Raw genomic sequence first — 24,531 nt, 5'->3', positions numbered from 1 at the left:
GCGTTAAAGCAGACAGCACAAAGACCAGCCCACCAAGGAAGCTAATTCTTGCCGAATTGGTATTGCGCTCTCGTCACTGCCTCCTGTCCTGGCTTAGACCTTTACACATTGATGCTAACAATTTAGCTTGCGTTACAATCAAAAGGCTACCAAATTGGTGCATGCGTTTTTTTCTCCCTTTTTTCGGTCGAATATGACGAAAGATACGCGAACTTTGCGGCCAACCAATCACGGGACCGCAAGTTTGGCTGCCAAAGACCTCCGACGTATGTTGCTGCTGCTGCGTGGAAAAGTATTTTTACACTTAACATACTGAATAATCTAATGTAGGAGCTGTTATGAAGTTGCATAAATCTCAGACATACCACCTTACAGCGAGTAAACACGACCGCTCAATCTGTGTCGCAGTCCCTTAAAAGACTCCTCACAAGGCCCCAGTGCAATATTAGTTATACACTGCAAGTGCTAACACGCCGTCTAGGGATCGTTTTAGCGAAATAATTCGTTTTTTCCACTCGTTGATGCGTGGAAATATTTGATGCAGGGATTTATGCACCCCCCCCCCCCCAACACTCCTCTAACCTTTAACAGCTTTAAATACTGGCATTGTGCCATGTATGTTCTACTGAAATGGTTCATTCGGAACAATACGTGAGCTGCGGTTGCCGCGAAAATAACAATGTTGCGCTGATGACGAGTCCGTTTCACCAAAAATTTCGGTAGCATGTTAGGCTTCTGTAACACGTAAAGGCGAAAGCCTGCTGCATGCGTGGTAATGCAATAAGTTATACGATCGGAGGGGCCAGACTTCTTGCAAGACATACGAGCCGCAGTGTGAAGTAAACGTATGGCGCTGTAGGTCGACCTCCTCAAAGACACATGCGAGCACCTAATGCACTCCCTAAAGGTTCTTTGTTTCTTTATTTCGTTCTTTCTTTCTTTCCTTCGTTCTTTCTTTCGTTTCTTCATCAATATTCAGCCATTATATCTTTGCTTGCTTTTGGGGTATGAGAACGTTGGAATGAGCCATTCCTGATGATGATTATTTTGCATAATTTTTTTCGGCTATGAGCCATTGCTGGTGATGATATTTTTGTTTTGTCTACTTTTTAAACCGAAGCTTTATATGTATAGGGGAAATCGTGTATGGCTGGGTGAAATCGCCTGTTTACAGAAACCTACCATCACCAACGTTGGCTCGAGCATCGTCTTCTCTACCGCAGCTTCACTTCACTTCACTTTATTACCTTAAAGGCCCCCAGGGTTGCGGTTAAATGGCTCGTTGGCGCCCCTTGTGTTTTGCTGGCGCCAGTGCTCAGCACGCGCTCATGCCACTGCTTCCGCGTTCGTCGTCGTCGTCTTCTTCCACAGCTGGCTGTGGTACCACTCATCATTCCAGCGTAGAATTTCACTTCTCTTCTGTCGTCGTAATGAGGAAGCCGCGTTCACGGGGGTATGAGCCATTGCTCAAAGGGGTATGAGCCATTGATTGTCCTACGTAACGGACAGATTTAATTTGGAAGCAATTTAATTTCGAAGAATCGCAAGCGGCGATGGGCGGGCGAAGGCTGCTAACCACGCTGCCGATCAAATTCGAGACATCGAACGCAAGCGACAATGGCAGACTACGGGCAAACCGTCAGTGACGTCGTTCTTTCCATGGCAGCAGAACGGGTGTGCAACCTGGTAATTGAGAAATGCGTTAATGAACCCTGGGGATTAACCCAGTGATAAACACCGGGGCCGCACGTTTCAGCTTCGCTGGTTAACCATCTTGACGGAGTGGAAGGGATGACCAATTTTTCGTATCGCTAGACTACTCGCCTCTTTTTTCAGGTATGAGCCATTGCAACGAGCCACCTCAAGGTTCCCACCTTAAAGATCTACTGAAGCTAACCTGGACGATGCAACCGTGTAGGCAATACTGGAACTCGTTAACTGTACATAAGGGGACCTTACTCCAGGAATTCAAGCATGCGGAGATCACGCTGATACCAAAGCCGCAAAAAACGCCCTGCCTGGAGAATCTAACACCCATTTCGCTCACGTCTTGCCTCGGTAAACGGATGGAACGCGTGATCTTAGACAGGCTACAGACGCATCTCGGAGAACCTCAACTGATGCCGAACACGATGTCTTGTTTCCGGCCCAACTTGTCAGCGCAAAACGTGCTTCTGCAGCTAAAAGAGAAAGCAATGAATGCAGCAACGCCGTGCTGCCCGAAAGCCATTTTCGCACTAGACCTAAAGGGGACCCTTGACAACGTGGGGCACGAAGCCATACTAGCTAATCTCAGCGACACGAATAGCGGCCGACGCACTTAAAGCTACGTGATGGCTTTTCTAACAGATCGTACAACCAAAATAGGGCTGGGAAATGTGAGGTCGCAGCGAGTAGACACACCGAATAAAGGAACGCCACAAGGAGCAGTGCTGTCGCCGACAATTTCCAACGTGGCCATGATGAAACTCCCAGCCGAACTCGAGAAAATACGGGGATCACAGGAGGCATTACAGGAGGCAGTAGACATCGTAGCAAGATATGAGGAGACATGCAGACTGCAATGCGTGCCGGAGAGGTTGGAGCTCCTCATAATCGAGAAGCGCCCACGAAGACGGTCAACAACCTAGACACCAACCCTCTACCAGCGAATAGGTCCTATAGAAATACCCAAGGTCGACAGATTTCGTATCCTCGGCTTACACTTACAAAAACACAGGGGCGGAGGATACGCCATACAAAAGATACAATCCACGGCCACGCAGATCTTACGCATGATGCAACGAATTACCAGCAGGAAGAGGGGAGTCAAGGAACAGGACCTAGTCCGACAAGTGCAGGCTCAGATTGTGAGCCGCATTGCGTACTCAGCACCATATTTAAATTTCAGTAATGCGGAAGTGGAGGTACTCGACCGGCTGACACGCAAGGCGTATAAGCTATCGCTCGGACTTTCACCCGGAACGGTTACTTTTCGCCTCGATGAGATAGGGGTGTACAACAACGCAGGGGAAATCAAATGGGCCAACCTGGTAAGCCATGAAGGAAAGACTACAACGCACAATAGTGGGATGCTGCGTCTTGAAATGTCTTGCATATTCGGTACGGAACCAGCGCACTGACAAAAATCCCCACACGAATGCAGGAAACTATGCACGCCTCACCGGTTCCCAGAAACATGCACCCGAACTTCCACATCGGACGGCGACAAGCCCGAGCACAGGCGCTCGCAAGGAAGTATATATGAGAACCTCCCCAATTTTTTGCACGTAGACTCGGCCAACACCGGAAGAAGCACCGCATTCCTCACCAGCGTAGTCGACATTCACAGGACCGAAATAAATGCGTCGTCGGTTTCCAGAGCGAGCGCTGCGGAGGCAGAGGAACTAGCGATAGCGTTAGCCATCACGACGAGACTGCACTCGGAGTAGAGAGCAGTCGGTTGCCTGGAGACAACTGCAGTCTAATACATACCCCAATCTGAATTTACTCAGCAAAATCTATCCGGCAACTTATGACAATAAATGCCCGCTATGCGGGGAACACACGACGCTTTACCACGTTACATGGGCTTTCCAAAAACCAAAAGTAACGCTAGTACACAAAACACGAACTCCGGAGCAGTGGGAGGCTGCGCTATCCTGCTCGAAGCCTGAAGAACAGCTCATGCTGATCGACAGAGCTCGCAAGATGGCAAAGGCCACAGGGGCCCTGGACTGAGGGCTCCACCTACGCCGGGAAACCTCCTTTGTGAAAATAAAGTTTTTCATTCATTCATTCATTCATTCAATCATTCATTCATTCATTCATTCATTCATTTATTCATTCATTCATTCATTCATTCGGAGTGAGTCATAGTTCTGAAGGACTCGCAAATGGCATGGAGAAATGTTTTCAGGGCCAAAATTTCCTGGGCCACACATTGCATTCTGAGTGGAGCGCACCAGCTCCCATCGTATATGCCGCATTGTGGACTCCGGGGCATGAGTCCTTACGCGGCAATCAGCAGGCACACACCTACGTCCGATTGCATGCACAGTGAGAGCCGCGAGAGGGCCGCGCCGAGCACTCCTGTAAAGTTTACTCTCTTTCACTCTCTCTCTCTCTCTGCACTGAAGCTAAACATTTTCGTTAGAGAAAGTGTCGGCCATTCGTTAATTGGGACAAAGCAAAGGCGGCGCACCACTCTGAAAATTATTTACAGACGAAAAGCTTAGTGATTTCGGCCCCCTGGAGCGCCACTTGAATGCAGTTCTATGATGGGCAATGGCTCTTACGAGGATTCTTGCGTGAAATATGTCATAGCTCTTTAACTTATTGCTAGTTCTCCCTCTCATTAGTACAACTGAAGTTATGCCTCTATTATGTCGGTTCTATTTCATGGCGGACATGACCTTAGAGTTTTATAAATATTGTCCCGCATGTCCTGATGCACTGGACAGGAGTAAAAAAGTGAGGTGTCTTTTGTTTACATATCTTCAAAATGCAAAAAGAAGCTATTGTGCGCGTGCTGGAGCATTTCACGTATCCTGAGTGCGCTCGAAAACTGCCTGGCGTCGCGAATAGCTTTTCGTGGCTCCACGAAATGGGCCAGGTGCCTTCCAAGGCAATAACAGGGAAAAATAAACCTTAAGTCTGGGCAAGTACATCATTCTTTAGAAATTCAAGGATCAGCATATTTCAACTAGAGCTATAGCTTTACGTGCGGTCACAACCCAACACGATCAATTGAACCCCACTTACAGCAAGCACTGTCTATTTAAGAGAAAAGCGCAATGTAACGGTGCTGCGTCGCAATAGTAACTGCAGTCTACATAATGTAGACGGCGCTCGGGTGGCTTTTTGCGTAAGCGTGACAGTGGTTTCGTAGCCTGTGATTATGTGGCCCACCATGTAAACCGTGCCTGGAGAACAGACATGCTCACACGAGGTGACCGCTCATTGCGCGCATTACTCGAGAGTTTGTCTTTTACAATTGCAGACCCCACAAGTCTCGACTTGTAGCAACAGCCTTACCTATTACCGCCACAGTAGATAAGTGTTGATAAATCGGTACATGAAGTAAAGGGGACTGTATGCACTTCTGCGAGAATCGTAGACTGTATGCCATCTTTATTACTATCTTTATAAGAGAGTGCATATACATACTATTGAATGTGCAAGCAGAGTCATCATCTATCTTAATTTTTGGAGTACTGTCCCTCGAAGTTCAGTGGTAATTGAAAATAGTTTACGTATTCGCACGGATAACGTGTCAGGCTTCTGTGGCACTTTTGCGAATGATCTTGTCTTTCTTTTTTTCAATGTTAACAGAATTTTATTCACCACCATGGAATTTATAACAATTATACTACTCGATTTAAATTGCAAGAGGAGGCGGACATTACTGTGCGCTAGAAATCAAAATTGATAACATAGTAAATCACAAAATTTCACTAAAATGCTTTAGACTAATTACATAAGAGGAGTAGCAGAACTGATAGTTTGGCGAGTTGGCACGTACTAATGGTGAAATTTGCAGCGCGCACAATAGACAAGGACACAGTTAATGTGGACAGACGAGCGCTTACTGACAACTGTTTATTTTTGGAAAGAGACAGAATCTAAATGCACCAGCCAACTGCACTGAGCATGTGCATGTGAATACGGATTGGACACTTTGTAATCTGTTTATCTGATGACTCGCTTTGCACATGCTCAGTGCAGATCGCTGGTGCATTTATGCTCTGTCTCTTTCCAAAAATAAACAGTTGCCAGTAAGCGCTCGTCTGTCCACATTCACAGCGTACTTGTCTATTGTGCGCGCTACACATTTCACCATGAATATATTAAAGTATATTTTACTTACGAATAGACGGCAGTCAGTTTGCGTGGCATATCCAATTGAAATCAATTCTGAGGATGACCCAAGTTCTGAGGCACGCGTTCGTAAAGGATGTGAGTAAATGTATTGGTATTCCAGTTATATGTATCTTAAAATGCATGCTAAAGCATTTTCATTAAAACATGACTGGAAGAAGCGTGAACATCTGCGCCAAGCTTCAGTCTGGCACAAGCGTTTACTCTAGTTCAAACTAGTACTCGCACTCGTTTTCAAACTAGCGCATGTGCCTTGAGAACTCACTCGCTTCAATGCGTGAATTCTAATATGTGCTCTCAACTATGATTGGTGAGAAGGATTATTAGTAATATTTTAGTAATTATTAAATTATGCAATTTCGATTTTTCTAGCTACCAATGTGCACATCTTTTAGTAATCCAGATCAATGATTAGAATTGTGCTATCTGCCACAGACAACTGACAACTGCTATCTGCCACAGACAAAAATAAAACACTTGGTAGACGATGATGCACGCTTTCGTACTCCAACGCAAATCGACAATAGCTGAAATATTGGCTCCTTGATTCTTTGCTTATTAGAAGTGAAATATGATAGCAGTCTAATTTACGGTATACCTCGCGTTCTTTGGGTTGTTGAGAATATCGTCACATATAAGAAAACGTAGAATACTCCCTATTAGTTGTCCTTGATACCAGTCAAAGAGAAATGTATTGCGAACAACGATCGACCAATAAGACAGTGGCCGTTGTAATGCAGAAAAACAAAAATAGTTTTGAACCAAGCAATACCAAGTCGGATAAATAGACTGGTCTGAAGTCTTTAGTAGCGAGCCTAAAATAATGCGATGTAGTGTAGAATTATTTATATATCCAGTGAGGTTTCGTCTATTTATTTATTTATTTATTTATTTATTTATTTATTTATTTATTTATTTATTTATTTATTTATTTATTTATTTATTTATTGTTCAATTCTTTATTATCTCTTTTCCTCTTATTGTAGGTTGCAAATTGCTCTTTTTCTGGAGACATTAGAAGTGCGATGCTGGGTTTGTGTGTGTTTCGCTTTCGTTATGTCAAGTGTTCTTTCAACTTCTTTGTGTGGGATCGCAAAAAAAGTTCTGAACTTCTTTTTCCGTCCTTTGTTGCGTGACTGTGCACGCAACAAGACTGCTTCCTTCAGTCCCTGTGTCAGACTGAACGAAATGTGATGTAGTCTTGCTTCGCGTTCTATTATTGTTGCTTCAAATAGCTATCTTCCGTGTGGTAGCCAGCTGATTAACAGTTACAAGAATTCACTTCGCCTGACGTCATCCTTTTATTTTTGCATCAAGTTAAGGAAGTGGAGAAGCCTGCGGTATATTTATAGCCACTGCATTCAATGCCGCATAAAATAAATAAATAAATAAATAAATAAATAAATAATAAATAAATAAATAAATAAATAAATAAATAAATAAATAAATAAATAAATGCTTGAACCGAGAGTGGTTTCATGTAACCCCAAAATCCAGAAGCCGAAATAGTTGGGCATTCGCATAGCAAAAAAGGTTAACTATCGCAAAACCACTCTCCTTTGAACCACCAACCAACCCGCCGGGGTGGCTCAGTCAGCTAGGCGTTGCGCTGCTGAGCACGAGATCGCGGGATTGAATCTCGGCCACGGCGGCCGCATTTCGATGCAGGCGAAATGCAAAAACGCCCGTGTGCTTGCGTTGTAGTGCACGTTAAAGAACCCCAGGTGGTCCAAATTAATCCGGAGCCCTCCACTACGGCGTGCCTCATAGTCAGAACTGGTTTTGGCACGTAAAACCTCAGAAAGATGAAGAAGAAGAACCAACGAATGAATTTAAACCGAGTCACGTAGCAAAGCCACATGTTCAGGTCAACATTTGTTAGATGCGCAGACTGCCAGGTGCAATACAGAAAGTGGAATTCTGTGTCATGAGCACGAGAAGATGCAGGTGGCTACGGTATTTTGTTTCTTTTATCTGGGGCATTAGTTTTAGGCATAAAAAGCTGCCACATTCCTCGCGTAAACAATTGGACTACTTACTTGCCCTGCGCGCATCTATTCGAGCACGCATTGCAGCTCCACATCACTCAATGTGTTGTTGACTGCTCGGGGACCATTCTTAACGTTGTGATAACCTCGCCCGTCAGTTCGTGCCTTGTGCAGTGCAGGACTTGAACATCCTATCCTGCATATTCCGATTCTTAGGCATACGTTAAAACAGGACGGCACAACATACGAACGCACGGGCCACATACGGCTTCAGAGCGGATATTTAGCGGCCCGCGGCTGAGTACAGATTTCTATAACGTGCTGGTGCTGTGATCAGTGCATGACCGTATTTGGACAACAACAACGACAATGTTTTCCACAATTTTGTCACCAATTTTAACGCCAATTTTCAAGAACGTGAGGAGAATCGTTTGGTGCAGTATACTACGACCGTGTAATTCACTCGATGACGGGGAAAAACCGTGATTATCCGTCCTGCGACCTTTTCGTGGTGACGTCAGAAGCGTGCAACTCCCCGTTGCGATGGATCCCATTCACATGCATTGTTCGCCGGAGTTAAAGGCGTGCACCGGGAGTGGAGCCTCATTTCATTTCGTAAAAAAAATTGGGCTCCAATCGACGCTGTGAAGGTAGTTGGCCAGCGAAGCTGTAGAAGCACCTGATCCGATAGACCAGTGTGACGTAGCCTTGAACCGGGTCCTGCCGAGCCTGAGCACGACGCCGTTGTGCACATTGACGTTGCTGTTCCCGTCACCGATCATCGTGTTCACGCTACTTTTCGGGAGTCCTAACTATGGGAGGCATTTCCTTAGCGCTATCACAACAGAAATGAAATCAATTGTTAGGCGGGTTCTTTTACACATGAAAGTGCAGTGGGACGTCACTCCCTGCTTCAGATGCTACAGTTGGCGCCTCCCGGCAACTGCTGCCTATGCAACCGTAATTTTTAGCAGGAAACGCTTGCGGCGGACGCTATACGCGTAGGTCCGGTTTTTTTTTTTCTTTCCCCCGCAAGGCTGGCACCGTCGCTGCCGCGGATGCGCGGATGTGAGCGTCATCTGGTGGTGCTGCAGGGATGCCAACGGCGCGCGCCTTTCGCTGTGATTAGGGAGCCTACATGCAAGCGCTGTGCTTGCATGTAGGCTCCCTAGCTGTGGTTGAGTTTTCTGTCGACGGAGACGAAGATGTCCCAGGATCCTAATCATATACAGATTCGCTGTAATATGTCGATAAAGCTAGCAATGCCTTGAGACTGGTGTCTCTCGTATCAAGTACCTGCACCTACGAGAATACGTCCCTTTTAATGACGCTTAACAAGATCAACCTTCTGCCTTCAAACACCAGCGTTACGTTATACAAAGCGTGCTGAGGACTGAGAGGCCGTTGCCACCGCACATAGACTGTCTTTATGTAAGCAAGACATGCAACATTTTTCGCTAAAGTTTGGGCCGTGTGGCGACCACAGAAGCTTATTTTGACCCTTTGTGGTTTTAAGTTGCGCAGCTCTGCGTTATGTAACCACCTCATCTCGTTCACAGGGTCCATTGCGACTTTAGCCTGAGCTAATCTCAACCGACGCTGTATGGCTGCATTCTAAGCATGTCCACAATTTTCTTTCTCTTCTTGGCACGACATTTGCCCCAACCTTGGCCTAACGCTCCACTTAATCGGCTAGACAGTGCCGCCAGGGCAGCGTTCTGCCTTTCGCAGCAGCATGGGCGTTGTCGGCACAAGAACTAGGGCTCCTGCTGTGCAGCTGTGAGCATACTACACACCGTGATGCATACAGGAGTGTTAGCGGAACGGTCAGTACAGTTCAAGCTTCAAAGGATGACGGTTTTGCCATCGGTCTCATCTGGTGCCCCGTCGATGAGCGACGCCTCTAATACCGATGTCACCGCTCCTCATCATGTCAGCGTTGTGAAACGCCTCGAAGTTTCTGTTTCGAAGAAGGTTGCTGTTTCTTCTGCGACGCAGCAGTTACCTCGCGTGCTACGTTGCACGAACTTGTCATGTCCACGTATTCTTATAGCATTGTGTGAGTTTCTTCAGCACGATGCTGAAGCTTGCTATCACTTTCGATGCTTCGCTCTTCGGGTGAAACTCGCCAGTGTTGTTGTTTTTTTCGGCTATCCACAAACGTTCACATCCACTCAGTTAACCTCACTGAGACGCACACTCACTTGCTCACCTTTTAACATTCAGGGTACTCATGAGTGAGTGCGCCAGCCAATGGCTAGCTTACATCGTTAACATTCGAATGTCCAAAGTCGAAGGAATTTTCATGCACCGCAACGTGAATGAATGACGAGCAATATTGCGTCATTCTGTACAAGCCACTACTAAGGCTCTAAACACTGTTATTAAAGTTCAGAACATCCATGTAGATCTGGCTTTGCCCGGCAAATGACAAAGACAAATCCACTGCAATGAGACACATTACAAGCAGTTCAGCAAAAAAAGAAAAAAAAAGAAAAAAGCAATCAGGTGAAAAGGTTACTAAGCCAATAACATGACCAGATATGGCGTCGATGCAATTGGCAAATAAAGAAAGAAACAATGAAGAGGAAAGGACAGTAATCGCAGTTTAACTTAGGGGCGTAAGGTAAACGCTACTATGCCTTGAAAAATCTTTGCTTAACAGGAGATCTCGGGCTCAAATCCCGGCCACGGCGGCCGCATTTCGATGGGGGCGAAATGCAGAAAACACCCGTGTACTTAGATTTAGGTGCACGTTAAAGAACCCCAGTGGTCCAAATTAATCCCGAGTCACCAACTACGGCATGCCTAATGATCAGATGGTCGTTTTGGCACGTAAAACTCCATAATTATTAATTAAAAATCCTTGTCTTCTAGTAGGCGCATCATACGGCGGCAATCGCACCATTTGGACAAGGCATAGTGAGCTCAGAAGGATGGCTGCTTGACACTGACACGTGACTTGAAGCTTTAGCCCTACGTTGTGCCAATCCCCCAGTCATAGCCGACGACGGATGCCGAAACAGGGGCTTGCTGCGCCGCACCGGCGTCTTGCGCAGCCATCGTAAACAGAGACAATGGAGGATGGCTAAGGCAAGCAATAAAAGTGTCACCACGTGACAAAACATGGCAGCGCCCTCGGCAGCGTGCTGAAAACTGCCAATCGCAGGGACATAATGTTTTTCTCGTTCTTTTTTTTTTTTCTTCTTTTTTTTCAGTTTGGCGCAGCTATGCGAGGTAATGTTTTTGCCAAGCTGTACGTGTGGTGCATGGCCTCGACTTTCGAAGTGACCCTTTAGTCACAGTGTCAAGTGACGACCATCCCTACGTCCTCATGACAGCAATGAATAAATAAAGAAAAAAAGAAACGCACTTTTAGGAGGTTTCAAAGGTTTGGATGCGCACCTCCTTTTTTTTTTCGTGCTCACGAGGGTTTTTACAGGAATTTATGGTGCAGGCTCGTTTCCCAAGCGCATCACCCCCGAAGAAAGCCGAGCGGCGGGCCGTATATAGACGTGTGCCCATTTGAACCAGTGGCTGCCCAGCGGCGGTGGGAATCGAACTCACAACCTCCTGCAGCCGAGGTGGGCTCTCTACAACTAGGCGGTCAATTGTTTTTTGTCACCTGCCTGATTTCCCAATACAACTGCGCGCCCGCCCTGTTTTGGTCGCGTTCAATCCCCCTTACCAGATATGTGACGTCGAAGAGGCTGTACAAGGTTGGTTTTCTCGAATGCGGTCTCCCCGAGTTCTTCAGTTCTATTCCAGCCAGGCAAGTGCAGATGAGGGTGGCCAGCTTCAGACCTCCTAGTATATGAACATCCATCGTGTCCGTCTCTGAAATACGCAACAAGATTTGTAAAAGTCACATATCTACCCAAAATTACGCAGAATTATTTTCTACTATAAAATTTGGGCTGATAGAGAGGTTCACTAGAGGTAGCAACTTGTTTTCTTGTGTCCTAGGGGACGGGGCGGGGGGAGGGGGGAAGCGATCTTTGAGTGATGACGAAGGGGGCCAAAGAGAGGAACCTACATTAAAGTTGCGATGGTGTCGATGTTGAGACTATATTGTTCCGCGATGTCTTTTTCTCACCTTTGGTCACGATGGCCAGGCCATGGACAAATATAGTGAGTAGGTTTCCCTTTGAACAGTTTATTTGGTTTGTTGTGTTCTGTATGTACCATGACTATAGTACTAGCCTTTTTTGAGGGCTTTCATCTGTCTGTAGGATTTGACTTTCATAGAAAATTAAAAAATGAAATTATGGGGCTTTACGTGCCAAAACCACTATCTGATTATGAGGCACGCCGTAGTTGGGGACTCCGGAAATTTGTACCACCTAGGGTTCTTTAACGTGCACCTAAATCTAAGTACACGGGTGTTTTAGATTTAGGTGCACGTTAAAGAACCCCAGGTGGTCCAAATTTCCGGAGTCCCCCACTACGGCGTGCCTCATAGTCAGATCGTGGTTTTGGCACGTAAAACCCCAGAATTTCATAGAAAGTAATATTGTGGTCGGCATCCTTTTAATGTTTGGTGATGGCATTGCGTACTTGAGAGACTGTCCTGACGTCAATATTTTTGCCTGATTCTTTATTCAGATGTTTTGTTTTCCCAATGTAAACCGCTGAATAAACGGCACAGATAATCTTGTAAACGACGCCTTGAGACTTTCTTTCTTGGTTGAAGGTCTTTCGTTCGGGGAGAGGGCTATTCAAGGTGTTTGTTGGCTTTTGGGCGACGCTGAGGCCTTCTTTCTTTATTATTTGGCTAAAAGTTTCACTGGACCCTTTAACTTGGCGAAGGAATACTCCTTTCCGAGCACTGGGGGAAGCGAAGGGTTGTAGTTTTTGTAGGTAGTGGTTTTTAACGTGTGAGCGTTAAAGGCGCCGTGTCGCCCAAAATCCGGCGTCAGCATGGGATGTCGGTGGGTGGAGGACAAAATCATCCCCAATCACTCCGACCGCGCAGGCCCTCTAGGTGGTGCAAGGTTTTGATGAACAAAAATTGAATTTCTCAGAGTGAAATCAGAAAAATGGTAAAGTACGACTTTACCATTCGGCGTCGGATTCGCCGTCGGATTGTTTACCAATAGGCGTCGGATTGTAATTTGAATGTACGAGAAAACCTAATTCTGCTACGAGAAAACTTAAGCACCAAACCCCTTTTCCAGCATTTCTACCAGACCTACAGCCGCGCGTTCGGGTACTTGCGAAAATGATATCCAGATGGCGCTCGCATCCTAGGCAGGTTGAATTGGGACTTCGCCTGCTAATTCGTTTTGGACACGCACGCGCGTCGGGGCAATAGCAAATAATTATTAAAATAATAAGAAAAGGTGCTAGGGCCTTCACATTTTATATAAGACCACTTATATTGCCCCTAAAAACGCCTTTCCAGCAATGCATTTCTGTTTAAAAATGAAGCCGACTTTGAGGGGATCGGTGTAAGCTTGGTCTTTGTAAGCTGGCTTTCCCATGTTCAGTGTTGCAGTGAATGAAGCCTACTTGCCGTATGCGAACGATGCGATGCGAACGGGTCCCGATAACGCTATTTTCACTGTGCCCTGGTTTGCCGATCGATGTCATTAAGTAGGTATTCCTTGTTTGTTTATTTATTTGAACATAATGAATGCATTCTATTCAAACAAATACAGTATAATATGAATACAATATTTATTCCAGAGCATATAGATGCTTTTGTGCGGGTCCGGTCGTTACGTTGGTCTGAATGAAAATAGTTACTTGTGCGTTTTCTGAGTTTGTTTATTACAATTGTTCATTTGTTTCTGTCGGATTCCAGTGATGATGCTTTCTTATGTTTTTATTGTTTTTTCTATAATAACTGTTTAAGCACGTTTGCGAGATCTTCTTCATTGCCGGATTATTTTTCACATCACCTTATATATCATGATTAAACAATTGTTTGCGGAGAAGCCTACTACACAATCGTTGACAACGTTTAAACTTTCATCCAGATGACACACTCACTCTTATCTAAAACGGCCGTCATGCCAACTCATATGCTTGTAGGGTTTTTAGCATTTATGCATCGATAAGATAGCATAAGCCCAGTCCATTGCGTATGTTATCCTGTTTTGTGGTTAGTGAAATGAAATAAACGAATGCGTGTGACCTTCTCTGCATCATGTTTTGGGCGTGCTGACGCATGTCGTGTTTATCATCTGCGACAAGGCCGTAATAAAGTCTGAAGCGACTTTCAGGTTAGGTAATAGTTTACTTGTAGGTTTTGTATTTCTAATCAATAATAGCGCAATAATGTGTTCAGGGGATGTATAATGATTGTTTGTCTAAAGATAAAATCTAAAACAAAAACTTCCCAAAGATAACACCTGTTCATAGTTGTCAAGGACCGTTGTGCAAAAGAGTACATCGGGTGGACCGATCAGTGCTTTAATGATAAGGCGCGGCAGCGCAGAATCATATCAAGAGTGGATGTGGCAGCCTAATGGCAACACATTGCAGGGAATGTTGGTGTTATCCCATGTTTCCTGAAACCGAGTTTATCGGGAGGGGTAAGGATAAGACTGAGAGGGAGGCTTTAGAGGCATATTACATCAAGCCAAGAGGTGGTGCTTGCGTCAACATACCGTCCTAATCCTTCATTGATCAGAAACTCGCTATCCGTGATTTTGATTAGCATGCGCAGTTGAACGCTAAGCATTGCTGCTTTGTTATTGGAATTTTTAGAAGCATAGTTGCCATCATCATTTCACTGGGGTGTGCATAGAAAGCGAATTCTCGTTCTGAATAAACTCAGTAAGAAATTGACGCCAGTCCTGTGGTATGCGTTCTGTCCGCGTTTGTATTGCACCATGTATTTTACTCAAGTCAATCACGTCATTTCGGTTTCAGAATTAATTCCAAAAAAATATTCAATTCGCGCGACAGTGAAGAAAATATCGCAAAAAATGTAGGATTGTCGGTGTTTCGATGGCTAAGGTAAACACACCGACTGATTTTTAAGACTGACTAGCACGTGCTGTGAACCCAGCACATGCGTGCTTGGATACCTGAGAAGTCAAGTGTAAGCTGGCATAACGTTTTGTGGACAGCTGCTGTAGTGCTGCAGCTTTAAATTTCCGCTGTTAAGCACGAGACAGCATCATGAAATCCGGCATACTGCAGTAGCATTACGACGAACGTCGAAACGCCAGAAACACTCTTGCATAGCTAATTTATGTTCACGTTACCGAAACACGAGTGGTCAAAATTGAACCGCAGCCCGTCATGTCGCAGTGCAGCTTTAAAACGTAACAAGAGTGTATCTCTGAGGGAGACTAATTAGTACGTTTGTGAAAACAGCTCTGTGAAGCACGAAACACAAGGTACAACGGATAAGACGAACGTGAAGCGCTTTATAAACCCTATATTTGCGCAAGAACATGCTTTTATTTAACCTTTCTTCATGCCGACAAACCTCTATTCCAAGCCGTAGCGCTCCTGAATTGGGCACCGAGATTAAAATGAATTTGTGGGTATTAATGTCCCTACGCAGCACAATGAACTACGAGTGACGTCGTAGTCTGGGGCATCGGGTCACTCTTACTCATCTGGGGTTCCTTACGATGCACCTGATGCAGAGTACACAAGCGTCTTTGCAATGGCCGCCGCTCATCTAAATGCGGCCAACGTGGCGAGGAATCTAATCCGCGACCTCGTGCTCATCGAGGTCGCGTTGAGCACGAGGTCAAGTCGTGCTGAACAACGCCATAGCCACTGAGCCACCTTGTCGGCGGAGCAGGCAATAATAAATAATCTGCCATGCCTGAGCATAAAACCTTACTTTGACATGCGATGATAGAAGAATTGGCAATTCCGTGTCCGCAGGGCAAGTAAATTATGCGCGCAAACAGTGTAGCTTTCTGATGGGCATCAGTGCGTCACCCGCATCAGATCATTTTTCGTGGCTTTAAGCGCAGCCGCCGAGCACAACGTAATTGCAGGTGCCTGCGGTACAACGGCTGTACTGAACAGTTGCGCCGCCGTCAGAACAGGTGCGGACGAATGCGTACGCTTTTACAGGCATGGGTGTTCCTTTTTTTGTTAGGGCAACTTGCTTTTTATTTTCGCAATGTATCTCTGTCGGTATGAACTTTCGAATTCACCTGCTTTTCTGCGCGCGAGCGTGTAATTGTGGCGGCAGGATACACTTTCTTTCCCTTCCGATTTGTCTGTCAAAAACTCTGGAGCCAGTGTGTCGCTGCGGCTAAGATAATTAAAGCAAGTATCTGCAGGTACTACCTCCCTCATGACTCCAACAATTAACCCATGGCTATCAGTGCCCAGCGGCTGCGGAGCACCTGACCAAGGCGGCGGTCAAACCTGGGACGCGGCAGAGGGTGCTAAGAATATCTGGGTCCGGACAGGCCGCCACTGGAAACTGAACCTGGCAACGTTCAACACGTGCACCCTTTCGAGTGAGGCTAGCTTAGCAGGGCTATTTGAGGGATTGTAAGGCATTGCCTGGAATATTATTGGCCTTAGTGTGGTTAGAAGAGCTGGTGAGGCTTATACAGTGCTGACTAACGGCCACGTCCTCTGCTGCAGACGTCTTCCAGATGAGAGACAATTCGTGGTAGGATTTCTAGTTCATAAGGACATAGCGGGCAACATTGATGAATTCTACAGCATTAATGCGGGTAGCAGTCGATGTCATAAAACTGAATCGGAGGTATAGAATGAAGGTAGCACAAGCCTACGCCCCAACGTCCAGTCAGTCAGAAATAGAACAGTCTTATGAAAACGTTGAATTAGCAATGAGAAAGGCGTAAACTCAGTTTACTGTAGTCATGAGCGACTTCAATGCAAAAGTTGGGAAAAAGCAGGCTGGTGAGCAAGCAATTAGCCACTACGGCATCGATTCTAAGAACGCTAGAGATGTTGGTAGAATTCGCGGAAAGGAATAGGCTCCGGATAATGAATACATTTGTCGGAGCTAACACGAGAAAGATCCAGCCCTGACAGCGTTGAGTTTTCGAACTGATTTTTTATTCGCGCTCTGCACCTGCCGCGCGTTCGAATGCCAACTTCTTCTTTCTTGACGTGCGCCGCATGCTGAGGCGCTACAGGGCTCCCCCCCGTAGAGCGTGAGCCATAGGAGTCGCCCAGTGAACGTGCTTGGATGTGGGAGTCCAGACTTGAGATGGAAGCTCCGCGGACGCGTAAGCGGCAATGTATGCAGGTTTTAGTCGATCGGCAGCCACGACGTCTTCACGGCCGTTGATGTCCAGCGTGAACGTTTTAGGTGTACGATGGAGGACGCGAAAAGGGCCATCATAGGCCGGTGTGAGTGGTGGCCGTATTTGGTCACGCCGAACGAAAACGTGACTGCAGTCATGCAGATCCTGGCTGACGAAGACAGACTGGGGGTGTCGGTCGGCAGGAATTACAGGAGCAAGGTCGTGAAACGTGGTGCGCAGCTCTCGAATGTACGTAGAGGCATCATGAGTGGAAGGGGGCGACGACGGCTCAAAGAATTCACCTGGAAGACGCAGAGACACGCCATAGACTAGTTCAGCTGATGAGCAGCCGAGATCCGTCTTCAATGCTGATCGGATGCCCAGAAGTACGAAGGGGAGGTGATCAAGCCAACGTTCTCTTGGCTGGTGAGCAGTGAGGGCAGCTTTCAGTTGTCGATGAAGCCGTTCGACCATGCCATTGGCTGAAGGATGGTAGGCAGTCGTGTGGATGTGTCGAATGCCCAAGATATTGGCAAGTGCGGTGAAAAGGGCCGATTGAAATTGATGACCGCGATCAGTGGTGACGACAGAAGGGCATCCAAAGCGTGAAACCCAGCCGTTTGTGAAAGCCTTTGCCACTGTCGGTGCTGTAATGTCGGAAACGGGAAACGCTTCTGGCCATCTGGTGAAGCGATCCACACATGTCAGTAGGTAACAGGCCCCTTGTGATGGTGGAAGAGGGCCGACGATGTCGAGATGTACGTGGGAAAACCTTGCGTCGGGAGGCCGAAAGGGGGATGGTGCAGTGACCGTGTGACGGTGAATTTTAACACGCTGGCACTGAAGGCAGGTTCGCGCCCAGCGTCGGACGTCAGCATTGATACTTGGCCAAAGGAAACGAGATGTGACTAGCTTCTGGGTCGCACGAATACCCGGATGGCTCATGTTGTGCAATTGATCAAAAATTGCACGACGAAACGCTTTAGGCACGAAGGGCCGAGGAACACCAGTAGACGTTTCGCACGTTATTAATGAGGTAGAAAATGGAAGTAGGCACTCCGTGAAAGATAGAGACGTGGATGAAGAGCGAAGACTACGCAGCTCAGGATCGTTGCTCTGGGCAGCTGCTAGCTCTTCCATGTCTAGTGGTGGCTGGGTCGACAAGGCATCGATGCGTGAGAGTGCATCAGCGGCGGCATTTTCCGACCCGTGTACGTGTCTGAGATCCACGGTGAATTCGGAGATAAAGCATAGTTGACGGATCTCCCTTGCAGTGTAATTGCCGTGATTGCGATGGAAGGCAAACGTCAGGGGCTTGTGGTCTGTAACGACGTAAAAGTCCCGGCCCTCCAGTAAATGGCGGAAATGCTTGATGGCGAGGTACACAGCAAGGAGTTCTCGGGCAAATGTACTGTATTTTACTTCCGGTGGATTGAGTTTTTGCGAGAAGAATCCAAGGGGCTGCCAACCTGATGCGTGCTGCTCGAGAACAGCGCCAACTGCTACACTCGATGCATCGGTGATGAGACGAATTGGGGCATCAGGAACGGGATGTATGAGCATGGTGGCGTCTGCCAGAGCCTTTTTGGCAGTGGCGAAGGCAGATGCGGCGTCGTCGGTCCATTCCAGTGGCGCAGCCGGGTCTTTTTTTATAGCTAAAAGGTCGGTTAAGGGCTTTAGGAAAGTGGCACACTTAGGAAGAAAGCGGCGATGGAAGTTTAGTAGGCCCAGGAATTCTCGGAGTCGTTTCATTGATGTCGGGGGTGGAAAGTCTTGGATAGCCTTCACTTTGCTGGCGAGCGGTTGTATACCCTGTGGAGTGACAAGGTGGCCTAAGAACTCGATTGTAGCGACGCCGAAGACGCACTTATTGGGATTTATGACGAGGCCGTAATCATCCAGACGGTGAAACAGGGTGCGCAGGTGGTATTCATGCTCAGGGCCCGATGAGCTTGCTACCAGGAGGTCATCAAGGTAGGCAAATACGAAATCGAGACCTCGCGTGACCTCGTTGATAGTGCGCTGAAAAGTCTGTGCTGCGTTGCGCAGTCCAAAAGGCATCCTTACATATTCGAACAAGCCAAATGGGGTGATGATGGCCGTCTTCGGAATGTCAGCGGGCTCTACAGGAATCTGATGGTAAGCCTTCACTAAGTCAATCTTAGAGAAGATCGTGCACCCAGCCAAATTTGATGTGAAATCCTGTATGTGAGGAAGTGGGTAGCGGTCTGGTAAGGTGTGGGCATTGAGAGCGCGGTAATCCCCACAAGGTCTCCAGTCGCCAGGATCTTTCTTCGGGACCATGTGGAGTGGCGATGCCCAGTTGCTGGAGGAAGGCCGCACAATGCCAAGTTCAAGCATGTGCTCAAACTCACGGCGGGCGATGGTGAGGCGTTCTCCAGAAAGTCGACGAGGCCGTGTAAAAACGGGAGGTCCAGTGGTCACAATGTGGTGAGTGACGGAATGCTTCACCGGTGACTCTCTGGTGTGCGGCTTCGTGAGGTTGGGGAAGTCAGCGAGAATTTTTGCATACGGCGAAGCAGGTGTGAGAGCTCGAAGGCTCGTTGACGAGGAAGTGCAGGGTATACCGTTGTTGGATAGGCGCGTGTTGAGATCGATGAGGCGATGAGCATGCATGTCCACAGCAAGGTTGAAAAAACTGAGGAAGTCAGCTCCAAGAACAGCTTGCGAGACGTCAGCGAGGATGAAAATCCAGCGGAACGTACGGCGTAGTCCAAAGTCAAGTGTAAGAGAGCGTTGGCCGTATGTGGGAATGGCGGAGTTGTTGATCGCTTGGAGTGGGCAGGTCTGTTCGTTGCGACGGCGATCTGCACAGGAGGCCGGTATGACGCTAACCTGGGCTCCTGTGTCGACGAGGAAGCAAGCGCCAGTGATCTTATCGGAAACATAGAAAAGGCGGCATGACGTTCTACCAGGACCACTCGCCGCCGTCAGTGGCTGGTCGTCGCATTTCCCGACCAGGAGCACGGGCGAGTGCACTTGCGTGCAGAGGCCCCAAATCGGCGGTGGTACCAGCACATGGTCGAGGACGAGTCGTCCCGTGGCGCGTCGGTTGTCTGAAGTCCCGGAGAGCGTGGAGACGTCGAGAAGCGACTGTGGAACTGGAACCTGGATGCCGATCGGCGATGCGCAGGTACGCAGTCATCGAGACGTCTGACAATGGCGTCCAAACGGTTGTAGATGCTCGCGAGCGCGGGGTCTGCAGCGGTGGCCGGTGGCGACGTGGTCATGGCGTTGAGGCTATGTGCCCGCGAGTAGTCTGCCACTCGATCAGCCATTTCAGCGAGCGTGTCTACTGGGACATCTCCTGCAGCGACGAGGACCGGGACCATGCTCTGCGGTAAGCGCTGAAGGAACAACTCACGCAAAAGCTTCTCCTCTTGAGGGGCGGAGGTCCCGCCAATGAGCTGGCGCATGTGTCGCAGGAGCTGGGATGGGCGACGGTCACCGAGCTCTGTGGCCGTGATGAGCTGTTGGAGTCTGCTGTGTTCAGACTCGGACTTGCGGGAAATGATAGCTTCCTTCAACGTGTCGTAGGGATGGCTCGGGTGCGGCGAAGCAAAAATATCTGTGAAGTCTTCGGCTACGCCCGGAGGTAAGGAGGACACCAGATGCCAGTACCTGATCTGTTGGCTGGTGATTTGCCGTAGACGGAAGTACGCCTCGACCTGCAGTAACCATGTGCAGGGGTTGTTTGGCCAAAATGGTGGCAGGTTGACGTGTTGGATCGCAGCCACCGCAGCACTGTTAGGTCTGGCGTCTTCTTGGGCGTCAGGACCGGTAGGCTGGGTGGAAGAGCCGGCGGGATCCATGCGGGATGGTTGGGGTTGCGTGTTCATTATCGGGTCACCGTTAACTGTCGGAGCTAACACGAGAAAGATCCAGCCCTGACAGCGTTGAGTTTTCGAACTGATTTTTTATTCGCGCTCTGCACCTGCCGCGCGTTCGAATGCCAACTTCTTCTTTCTTGACGTGCGCCGCATGCTGAGGCGCTACACATTCTTCAGGAAGCGCAGCGACAGGAAGTGGACCTGGAAAAGCCCTAATGGAGAAACAAGGAATGAAATAGATTTCATACCCTCAGCCGATCCCAGCATAGTGCACGATGTAGAAGTGTTAGACAGGGTAAAGTGCAGTGACCATAGGTTAGTGAGGTCTAGGATTTCTCTCAAATTGAAGACAGCAAGAGTAAAATTAGTCAAGAAGAAACAGGCCAACCTTGACGCCGTAAGGGTAAAAGCAGACCAATGCAGGCTGGTGCTCGCAAATAAATATGCAGCTTTAGAACAGGAAGATGAAGACAACATAGAGGTAATGAATGGAAGCGTAACTAGACTGATCTCACAAGCAGCAATTGAAGTGGGAGGTAAGGTACCAAGGCAACCAGTAGGTAAGCTCTCCCAAGTGACAAAGGAGCTAAGCTAATAAAGAAACGACAAAACATGAAAGTGCTAAACTCCAAGATCAGATAGAATTCGCTGAACTGTCAAAACTGATCAACAAGAAGATAGTAAGGGATATTCGAAATTGTAACGTGGGAAAGATTGCGGAAGCCGTAAAATATGGACGCAGCATTAAATCAGTAAGAAGAAAGCTTGGCATAGGACAAGGCAAGATGTATGCACTGAAAGATAAGCATGGTAATATCATACGCAATTTCGATGACATAGTAAAGCAGCGGAAGAATTCTATACTGACCTGTACAGTGTCCAAAACAGTCATGATACTTTCATTCGAAATAGTGAGTGAGTGAGTGAGTGAGTGAGTGAGTGAGTGAGTGAGTGAGTAAGTGATTGAGTGAGTGAGTGAGTGAATAAACTTTATTGTAAAATAAATTATTCAGCTGGCCTCATGCGAGGCTTATCTATGGTCGGGGCCCCTATTTCAGGGCTCCGCTGGCTTCCGCAAGCCTGTTAGCTCTTCTGACCAGGAGGATCTGGTCCTCTAGATCTGAGCTGGCCAGCAGTGCATCCCACTGATCTCTATTTGGATTTGGTATGTGAGGTTCGATGTTGTGTGATGTACACTGCCATGTTATGTGGTACAGGGTTGGTGTTGACCCGCACAATGGGCCCATGTCTCTAAAGGCTGAGGGGTGTATCTTGTGTAGTTTATGTAAGCTGACGAAGGTGCCTGTCTGTAGCCTACGCAGATCGGTGGCCTCTTCAGTATTTAGTTTTCTGTGGGGCGGTGGGTAGAGCATACGATTCCCTCTATAGTAGTTTAATATTCGATGAACCGGATACAGAGGCTCCTTCTATAACTAGCGATGAAGCTAGAAGGGCCTTGAAAGACATGACCAGGGGAAAAGCTGCTGGAGAAGATGGAATAACAGTAGATTTAATCAAAGATGGAGGAGATGTCATGCTTGAAAAGCTTGCGGCCCTTTATACGCAATGCCTCAAAACTTCATGTGTACCAGAGAGCTGAAAGAACGCCAACATTATACTAACCCATAAGAAGGGAGACGTTAAAGAATTGAAGAATTAGACCCATTAGCTTGTTTTCAGTATTGTATAAAATATTCAACAAGATAATTTTCAATAGAATCAGGGCAACACTTGACTTCAGCCAACCAAGAGAACAGGCTGGCTTCAGGAAGAGATATTCTACAATGGATCATATCCATGTCATCAATCAGGTAATCGAGAAATCTGCTGAGTACAATCAACCTCTCTATATGACTTTCATAGATTATGAAAAGGCATTTGATTCAGTAGAGATACCAGCAGTCATAGAGGCATTGCGAAATCAAGGAGTACAGGAGGCATACGTGAATATCTTGGCAAATATCTACAGGATTCCACGGCTACCTTGGTTCTCCACAAGAAAAGTAAGAAGTTACCTATCAAGAAAGGAGTCAGGCAAGGAGACACAATCTCTCCAATGCTTTTCACTACATGCTTAGAAGTATTCAAGCTCTTAGACGGGTAAGGCTTAGGAGGGAGGATCAACGGCGAATATCTCAGAAACCATCAGTTTGCTGACATATTGTCCTAGATGACATTGTCCTTTTCAGCAGCAAAGGGGACGAATTAAAACAAATGATTGAGGACCTTAACCTACAAAGTTTGAGGGTTAGGTTGAATATTATTATGCAGAAGACGTAGATAAGGTTAAATAACCTGGCAAGGGAACAAAAATTCAGGATCTCCAGTCGGCCTCTAGAGTCTGTAAAGGTGTACGTTTATTTTGGTCAATTACTCACAGGGTACCCTGATCATAAGAAAGTAATTTACAGAAGAATAAAATTGGCTTGGAGTGCATACGGCAGGCATTGCCAAATCCTGACTGGGAGTTTACTACTGTCGTTGAAAAGAAAAGTGTCCAATCATTGCATTCTACTGGTGCTAACATAGGCAGAAACTTGAAGGTTAACAACGAAGTTGGAGAACCACTTAAGAACCACACAAAGAGCGATGGAACGAAAAATGGTAGACCTAACCTTAAGAGACAGGAAGAGAGCAGTGTGGATCAGAGAACAAACGGTGATAGCCGATATTCTAGCTGACATTAATAGGGGGGAAATGTAGCTGGGCAGGCCATGTAATGCGCAGGATACATCACCGGTGGACCATTAGAGTTACAGAATGGATACCAAGAGAAGGGAAGCGCAGTCGTAGATGGCAGAAAACTAGGTGGGGTGATGAAGTTGGGAAATTTGCAAGCGCAAGTTGGAATAGAGCTAGCGAAAGACAATGGTTATGATTGGTCGTCGCCTTGAGTGGCCTTCGTCCTGCAGTGGACATAAATATAGGCTGATGATGATGATCTGCATGTAAGGAAAATCCAGACCCGAGTAAGTGCGAGTAGATGCCTCTATCACCTCCCACCCGTGCAGGTCCTGCAGGGTTTTAATCCTGACAAGTAAAGTTGTTCATTCATTGAAAAGTCGCAGACAGTAAATAGCTGTCATCACTCTTGTATAAATAAAACGTGTCCAAACTTGCACACTTCTATGTCGGGTGCCCGCTGCTCCAATATACTGCAATATCAAACCACCACTTCCTGTGCGCCTTCCTCCATGCCTCTTATTCCTTTTTTGTTTCTTTACTGCGAACTATGGAGACTGGGCTGGATGTGCCCGTCCGTTCGCAAGAATCTTGAACGACTGCCATATAACAAAAATTATACGTGGTTAAGTGATTCCAACCATTGTTTAGATCCCGAGCACAGAGGCAATGGATGTTACACGAAACACGTTCAAGGCAGCTTTTTACCAATGATCGTATGGGTTATTCCGAAGCGCTACCAGAGGAAACAAAATGCTTATGTAAGGCAAGAATAGTGTGTTTGACGCGCGAGCGTATGTGTGATGGCAGCATGAAAGGTGACAATGGTGACGGCTATAGTATAAAGGCGATGGCATGACGACTGATTTATTCTTGTACTTCGGTGAAGAAGCGGTATGGGGCGGAGCCGCTTGGGACACAACTTTAATTGCTAAGATTTTTAAG

General features: G+C 47.0%; 1 protein-coding gene across 1 annotated transcript in view; it reads right to left on the bottom strand.

Annotated features, from left to right (window-relative positions):
- The window catches only part of LOC125947674 (uncharacterized), a 94,991-nt gene extending 83,313 nt beyond the window's left edge, over positions 1-11,678 (bottom strand). The window contains exon 1 of the mRNA XM_049672889.1: positions 11,536-11,678. Coding sequence (XP_049528846.1) covers positions 11,536-11,673 — 138 coding nt within the window. The 5' untranslated portion in view covers positions 11,674-11,678. The remainder of the gene's footprint in view (positions 1-11,535) is intronic.
- Between the last annotated feature and the right edge of the window lie 12,853 nt (positions 11,679-24,531).

The sequence above is a fragment of the Dermacentor silvarum genome, chromosome 8 (assembly GCF_013339745.2).
Source record: "Dermacentor silvarum isolate Dsil-2018 chromosome 8, BIME_Dsil_1.4, whole genome shotgun sequence".
NCBI lineage: Eukaryota > Metazoa > Arthropoda > Arachnida > Ixodida > Ixodidae > Dermacentor > Dermacentor silvarum.
The sequence above is the reverse complement of the archived record's forward strand: the minus strand, read 5'-3'. Positions and strand labels throughout refer to the sequence as shown.